General features: G+C 42.9%; 1 protein-coding gene across 1 annotated transcript in view; it reads left to right on the top strand.

The window, feature by feature from the left end:
* rxfp2l (relaxin family peptide receptor 2, like) overlaps positions 1-9,666 on the top strand; it is a 79,841-nt gene that overhangs the window by 39,401 nt on the left and 30,774 nt on the right. The window contains exon 7 of the mRNA XM_063202154.1: positions 4,748-4,819. Within this exon, the coding sequence (XP_063058224.1) occupies positions 4,748-4,819 (72 nt within the window). The remainder of the gene's footprint in view (positions 1-4,747; positions 4,820-9,666) is intronic.

The following is a 9,666-nucleotide window of genomic DNA, read 5'->3' as shown; positions in this document are numbered from 1 at the left end:
CTTTTTTGAAACCGAGTACAACAATGATTGCGACCACACAGGAATGCTTCTGTAAAAATATCAGGTCCTCATGGCAAAGACACACTTGCTGAAAACGATGACAAACACAGTCAGAATAGTGGAACTGGGGAATTGGCATATGAAAAGGACCCCAGGCTTACTGTGCCAGAGTTAAGTATGAGGTGCCCACCTATAGGTAATACATCAGAAATAGGTCTCGTATCATCACTTAAAGTTTATACATACACTTTTTTACCTCACACATGGACTTTGCGCAAGCATTTTATTTGCAAGTGCCAGAAAAATATTGAGTGTAGGCCCATAAAATTATTGTATGTAAACATTTAGTGATGTGGTATATTGTCTATAGGGGCACCTCATATTTATTTACTACAATGTACATAGGCTTAAGTACTAAGGGTGAATCCCATTACACCCCTTAGCCCTACGCGAACCCCTTTGCCTCCGTTTTGCGCGTCCACGTGTAGGGGTAGTGGCATCCCGATTCACGTTCAGACAGATGGGTAGGGGTAGAGAAAAGGGCTTTCCACCCCTCCGCGCGGAGATTTTCCAACACCAGACTCCGCAACGGAGGGCGACGACAGGTTTCCCTGAATGCATTGCGAATTCATTTAAAAATCGGCGACAAGCCGCGGCACCCACAACAGCACACAAGTTTCAGTATTTTCGCCGCAATTGACGGTTTTAAAGTGGTAATTATTATTCCATTGCACTAAGTTTAACAATGTCCTAATGTTTTATGGCCATTTTCTCCATGAAACGCACATGAAAACAATCGCTATTAACGTCAATCTTATGCATGGAATTAGTGACAGCTGTGACTGTCATTCCGTGATTGTTGAAGGGGCATCCCAATCCATAGGGTTGCGTTTCAAGCCCTACAACTTGCGGCTTTGTTTGAAAGCACGAGGGGCAAGAAGAAGGCAAAGGGGTAGGGGTGGAGATTAGTAATGGGAAAGGCCCTAAGTAGGCTACTTTGGGAAACTCAGCATCTGACAAAGACATAAAAGCATGGGGTATAGTTTTTCATGCATCGTTTTTTTTCCTGCACCCATAACAGTCGTTTTTTGGGGTACGCACACAGAAGTTCAATAAGCGGTCGCAGACTAAGGTTAAATACAGGCATGAAATACATGTGGAATCTTTTTTTGTTGTTGTTGTCAACAACAAAATCAATTTTCAGACCTCAGTCATCCGAAGGATGAAATCGACTCGTAATCACTAAAGTCCATTAGGCAATTATGAACCTGATCATGGAAATACTGCTAGAGTTCTGTGTGTGTGTCTGTCTGCCTTTCTTATGGTCATTTTTTCTTTCCCACTCTGTCGTTTTACACCCCTCCACTTTATCTCTCCATCCCCCCCCCCCCTCTCTCTCTCTCTGTCGCTAGCTCTCTCTCTGCTCTCTGTCTGCCACTGTGTCCATCTTTGTATGTCTCGGTAACTCTCTCTCTCTCTCTCTCTCTCTCTCTCTCTCTCTCTCTCTGTCTATCTTTCTCCACACACACACACACACACACACACACACATTCATGAGGACGAAACGTATCTTTTCGAGGCATCTGCCTTATCTTGTCTCCCCCCACTGAGATGGTTCACGGTTGAATGATATCACGTGGCTTCCATCACATCTGCCCCCGGTTGATGCTGTATCTCAATGTCTCGCTGTGCGGTGCGGTAAAGGGCATCACCATATCCATCAGCCCAGGCCTGTCATCATCAGTCCCCATCCCCATCCCCTCCCCTTCGCCTTGTCTTCTGGCCCCCTTTGGATTGTCTGTCCTATATCTTCTTTCACTACATACCGTACTTTACGGTGACCTTGGTTGGGAACATTGTGGAAGTTTGTAAAAGATGCAGTGTAGACAGAAAATAAAGTGGTTTCATTAAAAAATTAAATAAAAAGTAGACATTGAAGTAGTGATTATATTTCATTGTCACACCTCAGGTTGGAAGTGGAATTGTCACTGAGAATGAACTGTGGAGAGATTTTCGATTCATTCACACATAGAAAATATTGGAAGGCAGCAGTGCAAAGTCAAACGCTTTCAACTTGTTACAATGAATGGCCCAGGGACAGTTTTTTAAACTTCATTTCATTGTCAGAAACTAATGTTGCTTAATTAAAAAGTAAAACTATGAACTTCAACTTACTGTACACTTGCGATACATATTGATCTGTGTCAAGTCGATCGGTTGTTGCTCTGTATGTCAATACACTGGTTTTATGTCCGAGACTTGTGTGTCTCCTGTGTTGAGGGACACAAAGAAACACCTTTTCTAAGCATTCAGATATAGTTCAGTTCAGAGAACACAACTGTAGTATGTCTCCTAAAGCAATATCATGTTGGATTATATGTTTCCTAAGGCTAAGAAGTGGTCCTGTCTCCTGTACCTTTTAATGAATTATTAATTGAAGCATGTTTCCCAAAAAACATTCAAATCTCTTGTAGGGATACCACGTGAGACCCAATCTGTTTTCAAGGGACCTTTGGTTTGCTCTGTGCTGATGGGTGCACTAAAACATAGGGAATATTATATCATGTGTGAAATTCTTTCAAATACATGGAAATGGCCGTCATCAAATGTTTTCAGATCATGGAACATGGAAGTTGCGTGCGTGCGTGCGTGCGTGCATGCATGCGTGCGTGTGTGTGTGTGCGTGCGTGTGTGTGTGCGTGTGTGTGTGTGTGTGCGTGCGTGCGTGCGTGCGTGCGTGCATGCATGCGTGCGTGTGTGTGTGTGTGCGCTTGCATGTGTGTGTGCGCACGCACCAACTTGTGCATGTAAGTGTGTCTGGTTCCATGCCTGTGTGTGTATTCCAAATAGAGGGAAATGTGGAAGAGAGAAATGGTGAAATGGTGTATTGTAAATTGAGATTTTTCCTTGTCTCGGTAGTCGAGTGAAACCCTCCACAGTACTCTGGTGGATTCCTTCTGGCACAATTGGACTATAACAAAGCCTGTAATATTGCTACTTTTTGTTTCTTCTCTGTGGAAGTACTTTGAGCATTTTCAACCTTTTCATGAAATGTGCTAGTAAAGACAAGTAGAGTGAAGATTATTTCTATTCTATTCAAACAAATATAATCACAAATATAATCTTACATTACCTAGTACAGGCTATATTATCATGGATTGGAATTTAGACATACGTATGTACACTGTATATATGTATGGACATGTGCCAGTGTGTTTTAAATTTGCATTTGAATTGTATACAGTAGAGTATGTTTGTGAGTTTAGGATTTGGTGGTGTTCGTGTGTTTTCAGTGTGCTTTCAGTTGTTGTGCTTTCGGTTGTTGTGCTTTCAGGTGTGTGTGTGTGTGTGTGTGTGTGTGTGTGTGTGTGTGTGTGTGTGTGTGTGTGTGTGTGCGTGCGTGCGTGCGTGCGTGCGTGCGTGCGTGCGTGCGTGCGTGCATGTGTGTGTGTGTGTGTGTGTGTGTGTGTGTTTGTTCACCTGTGTATGTTTTCAGCATTACAGGGGTCACGTATGTACAATATTTGCTGTTCTCGTCAGAATTGCATGAGTGAGCCCCTGGGCTAATCCGATATGATTTACATGGAGAAGGTGTGTGTGTGTGTGTGTGTGTGTGTGCGCATGCATATGCGTATGCATATCCGTGTGTGTGTGTGTGTGTGTGTGTGTGTGTGTGTGTGTGTGTGTGTGTGTGTGTGTGTGTGTGTGTGTGTGTGTGTGTGTGTGTGTGTGTGTGTGTGTGTGTGAGTGCATGTGTGTGTGTGTGTGCATGCTTGTTTATTAGTTCAGAGCATCATAGATGAACTGTAGGGAGACAGTGGGGGAGAAACAAAAAAAAACACAGCAATAGATTGACAGAAAAACACAGATATAATTTCAGAATTAAACAAAGAGTGGTAGAGAGAGGGATGCAGATAGAGTGATGGACAAAGAGAGACAGAGAATGTGCAAAACTGAGAAAGGATGATTAAAACATTCTGGCAGATGTTCCTAACTCTCTCTCTCTCTCTCTCTCTCTCTCTCTCTCTCTCTCTCTCTCTCTCTCTCTCTCTCTCTCTCTCTTTCTCTCTCGCTCTCTCTCTCTCTCTCTCTCGTTAGCTATGCATAGACATGTCTTGGCCGCGAAACAGGTGTTTTTCTCCCCTCATTCCCTCACCTCTGGAAATAGTTCCCACATCTCATGTGGGCACTGGGCAGAGATACGTATTTTGGCTACCTCCACTTTTCATACTCTAGTTATTCCACTCTAGTTATTCTGCTCCTGCTGCTCTGCCCTATTTCTGGGTCAGACTTGTTCACATACAAGACCTTATCTGCAAGCTCACCTGTGATATAGGCCTACACAGTAATGTACATATTTGATGTGAATCTTTTCTCCCTTCTCTCTCTCTCTCTCTCTCTCTCTCTCTCTCTCTCTCTCTCTCTCTCTCTCTCTCTCTCTCTCTCTCTCTTTTCCCTCTTTCCTCCCTTCTGTCTCTGTCATACTCTTTTTTTCATATATATTTTTGTATTTCCATGTCTTTTTTTTGCGTCTGTCCACCCCCCCCCCCCCCCCCATCTCTCCATCCCCTGCCTCCCTCAATCTCTGCCTCTGCCTCTTTACTACCGTCTTCTCCCTCCTCTCTCTCTGTCCATCCCCTCCACTCTCTCTTTCTTCCACTCTGTCTCTGTTTCCCTCCTTACCTCCCTGCCTACCCCTTAACTGTCAGCCCTTTGATGTGTGTCTCTCTGCTCTGCGGCTTTACAGATACCTGAGTTGGAACCGGATATCCACTCTGAAGGCAGGCATCTTCACCGACCTCCAGAATCTACAGTGGCTGTGAGTGGATCAGCTCATCACAAAAATTTCAAACAAGTGGGGAAATGGAATGACCTCTTGCAGGGGCATCGCCAGACCTATTTTACAGGGGCACGAGCCTGGGTATTGATTTGCTGTGCCCCAGTATAAGTTTAACAATAAAACAGCAACCTTACTACCTTAGAATTTAGCTCAGGTTTACCATAGGGCTACGGAGTAATCTACAGAATGAGCACAAAATAGCGCACATGCACTCTGTGCAATAACATTATTAATTTACAAGCTATAACTGCAAAAAAACATGTTTGCTCTCGCGCTCCGCGTGCGTGCATTATCTTTCGGTGCTATACTGTGCCCCTGTGTAGCATTGGGACAGCTGACGCCCCTGACCTCCTGGTGGAATTACCAGGCCCCCTTCTTGCAGAGCCTCTTTTCCAAACTGCTACGTATATATCCATTTTAAAAAATGATGGGTTTTTGTTGTCTTTCTCTGTTGATATCGGCAAAATCAGTCTGAATTTGTTATGAAAATATCAGGTAGGATTGTTTTCTTGATTCTTGAGTCTTAGAATTAGATCTTGAAAAGTATTTATGAAAAATGTTTGTAAATGGCATGTCGGCATCCAGTTTGGTTCGTGAGGATCATTTTTGGTGGACAAAAAGAACACTTGGGATTATTTGATTATTATAGGTATGTGCACTGCTTCTAAAAGTGGCAAATGCATATTATCTGTGCTAGCTAATGCTAAGATTACCCATTGGGTTTCGTTGTATGTGACCAAACAGCAAGCCAGTTCAGTCTAAAGCATTTTTTAATGCATGTTATGAGCTTCAGAAAAGGCTAAACGCCTGCCCGATATCGCCCGCTTTCATGGAAATCGGCGAAATTGGCTAACTTTGCGCAGCCCGCATGAAATATTCTCATGGTTTTCCCTTTGGTCAACTTTCATTCGTCTCCATCAGATGCGACATGTTCATGAAATGGCAGGGGTACTCAATTAAAAGTCCCAGAGGGCCAGTTTTTCCAAATTCCTCCCAATAAAGGGCCAACACTCCTAAGCCTGAAGATTACACTTTTCAAACAAATTGCTTATTATGACTTATGCATAATGAGAATCAGATGCATTAATATGGACCCACCAAAGAGACATCTTAGGTTTTGTTAACAACAAAATGGCACATTTGATGCAATGTTGATTAAATGCAACAGTCAAGAATAAATCGTCAAGTTGCTCATAACTTTGTTTCTGTCAGATCCACTCTAGTCAAAAATGAGACGGGAAACAGATATATACTTCAGAGGCTTTATTTCTGAATGCATACATTTGTGTTTGGGGGTATGGCTCTGTTCGGAGGAAGTTCCCCGGCTTCTCCATGAGCTCCATGGAAGCCAATACAGGGAACAGCAGCATCCTCAGGTGGTGTGCCTTCCATTTAGCTGGAAAGGCAAAATACCCCCTAGAACAGAGCAAGCAACAACAACAACAACAACATGACATTGTTTGACAACGATTAGTCTGGTGGAGCAGGGGAGGTGGTGGGAGCAAAACAAGCAGCAAAAAGCAATGACAGGAAAACAAATTCGGTAGTTTAAATAAAGCGCGCCATATGACAGCATCCAATTGCGAGCTGCAGCTGATTAACCAAAGCGCAGCTGATTAGTGGAGAGTTGTATGGGTTGGGTCAGCCAATAGGCAAAAGGGCGCGTTGACTACATGGTCTGCCAGAACTAACGCAGATTGCTCGATTTGTAGTCTGAAGAGGGGCTTAGCATCCCAAATGAACTATTTGGGGACTGTTTAAAGGTGTGAAAAGTTAATCAAGCAATTCCTTTTTAAGTACTACTAGCTGCCATCAACGCTCACACACAATTTGCCTTCATTTGTGTTAGCAACTAGCTAAGCTACTGCTAAACCAATTCGAGGTCCTAACTCACTGTTTGCAATCAAATGTGGGCCATTACTTTTTTACTTATTCATTGCAATTTCTATGGAGGTGTGTCAGGTGTTGAAGCAGCCTCAAATCTTTCACACCATCCATTAACAGCATTCCTCAACATCTGCGTTCATAATTGACACTATTGAAATTAAATTATGTCCAACTCTGCATTGACAATTCCCACTGCGGCAAGTAGGGCTTGTCAATTTAATCACACAGCCTACAGCATGTCTAATTAGATTGGCAGTTGATGGAAACGATTGATTAGGCGTGTAAGGACCGTGAAGGAGGGACTGTGTGGATGAGCCAATCACTAATGGCTTGAGCTGGGGTGGGGTGTGGTGGGATGTGTGGTGTTGTTGGGGAGGGAAGGGGGGGGTGGTTGTTCAGATAAACACCTCCAGGGGTGTCAAGGGCAATGGAAGAAGTGGGAGGGCTGGGATTCACAAAGAGGAAGGAGGTATCGGAATTTCTGTCCTTACATCATCTCAAAGCCCCCTGTGCAGGGTGCTTCCTCGTGTTCATCAATGTCTATCCATGGATGCGATGCGTCAAACTCGGTTAATTGGACTGAACAGTTTATTGCTTGCGCATTTATTATACATCAACTGTTATTTATTAATTGTACATTGCATCATGAATGAAATGTGGGAATTTAATTATGACTTAAATGTTAAAGTTTGACGTATAGAATGGATTTAATGTAATGCACTCAGCCTCAGGATATGCCTACATGGAGACCTCTAAAGAAATTATGGTGATTTTTTTGTTGGTAGTCTAAGGCTCTGCTTCAGGGCTTTGCCTTTGAAGGAGTACTTATGGGAATGAACATTGAAATGTGCTCTGTTGCTCTGTGAAATTCCTTCTTGTTTCTTTTTAACTACCTTTCGTCTCTAAACTCAGCAACTGGATTCAAAGGATTTCATGTAAAATGATTCGCTGTGAAAAGAAGCCAGTTTGCCCATTTCTCTGTAATACTGTAGGACTATTAATGGAAAAACACAGCATGATGTCAATAAGGGATTCCTCAGTGTTGGCATTGAGCTCAGTGTTCTGGGCATTGCTTCTGTTGAGAATTAGGAATATCTCAAGAATTATTCATGCTACACAAAGTGTTACATCAAAGTGTAAAAAAATAGCCGTATAACTATGTTAATGCTAGTGGAACATTTGTTCCGAGAGCCTTCTGTGAACGCATTATATGACCTTGTGCAAAGAATGGTAGTGTGGATTCATTCAACACACCACATACTGAGTTGCAAAGTCAAGTCAAAAATGCTAAATGAATGCAGCACTCTAAAAAGAGCTGGGTTATTATTTTGACTAAACCCCTGGGTCAATTGCTTTTCTATAAAAAATGGGTTAAATATAACCCATATTGGGTTATTTTTCTGACCCATTACCTGGGTTATTGGCCAAACCCACATCAGCACCCAGGCCCTGGGTCATTTCAACCCTGTAATCTAAGTTATCTTGTCAACGATATTTGAATTTTGAATTTTACCGGTCGCCATTGCCAAAACGGCTACCGGGCTACCAACGTCCAGAAGAGAGGACATCGGATGGCTTCTGAAAGCATTGTTTCGGTAAGTGTGCGCCTTTTATGTAAACTTGCCATATATTGCTTTTCGCGATGTAAATGTGCGTCAGCCGTGAGTTCCTGTTTGTGGAAAGCAAAGGCACATTTCATAGAAAGTTACACATTTCGAGTAATAGGAGGAAACGGTATTAACTAGTCTTTTAAGGGGAGCAAATGAATAAGCACTTAGTCATAACTGCAGCGGTTTGCTGTCCTGTGGTGGATTTGGGAATATAGATGCTTGCTTTAATGAATTTTACAAATGTAGGCTACATTTCATTGGAAAGTTACATGTTCCTCCAGCCTTCGTCCAGGTTCTGTCAACGGTGGTTAGTTAGCTACGGTAAGTCATAATGTTAGCCCTTCTGGGATTCATTTGGTTGCTATTTCGCTTAATATAGCTCATAACGGATGGTTGGCTGTCAGATTGGGCGGATACTTTTTAGGTAGATTGGGCTAAGTGTGTCCACTACACCAGCGATACCTAATGCAGGACGCTAACTAAAACTAACACAAATCTGACAAATTGTATCTAGCCGCTACCAGAGATTTTTTTTAGGAAGGGCCGCTACTTCACCTGCTCAACCCAACCTAGAATGCAATAACGACAGCATTTTCGTTTGGGGGGCAAGCTGGCATCTGAAGACTGTCAGTGTCTTCGGTTACCACAAGTGTCATGATAGTTCTACATCAGGGAAGTCGATGAACTTTCTTCTTTTTTTGTATCACCTAGAACTAGTTTTGTGGGTGCAACTAAGTGCTTGTGTGACTTCGCCTGCGATATTCTGAGCTCACTGCGAGTCCGAACTCTGATAAAGGCAGAGGAAGAGCTCGCGCATAATATTACCGGCATGTTAGGTGTGGTAAGTCGCATCATGTGCTTGGTCAGCTTGCTTGCGCAAGAAAATGTTGTCGCGACAATGGTTTATTGTTTGTGTCAACTGACGTTTTCTTATCTCGGCTCGTATGTGCTATGTGCTTTGCTTGTTTGGTTAGCGTCGTAACTTGTGTACTACATAACTGTTTGAACCATATGCGGATGAAGCTGGCTGCGTGGAAAACTGTTTACATTCACCTGTCGTTGTGTTCCAAAATCATAAGGCTTTAATGTGGAGGGTTATAGTTAGCCAATTTCTCTCTTTCACGAGCAGGGATTTGTTGCTTTGTTGACGCTACAGGGAAGTTTCCTGGTTTAAAGAAAGTTGTGGCTAGAGCTCTATAGGCAATAAGGCAACAGCTACTTCAACAAGCTATGCATGATAGCTGATATCAGCCGCAAATCGTGCGTGTGTAGTTGTCCCAGAGACCGTTTAGTTCTAGTGTGACTGTGTGATATTGTACTCTGTAGTAT

The sequence above is a fragment of the Engraulis encrasicolus genome, chromosome 7 (assembly GCF_034702125.1).
Source record: "Engraulis encrasicolus isolate BLACKSEA-1 chromosome 7, IST_EnEncr_1.0, whole genome shotgun sequence".
Taxonomy (NCBI): Eukaryota; Metazoa; Chordata; class Actinopteri; order Clupeiformes; family Engraulidae; genus Engraulis; species Engraulis encrasicolus.
The sequence above is the reverse complement of the archived record's forward strand: the minus strand, read 5'-3'. Positions and strand labels throughout refer to the sequence as shown.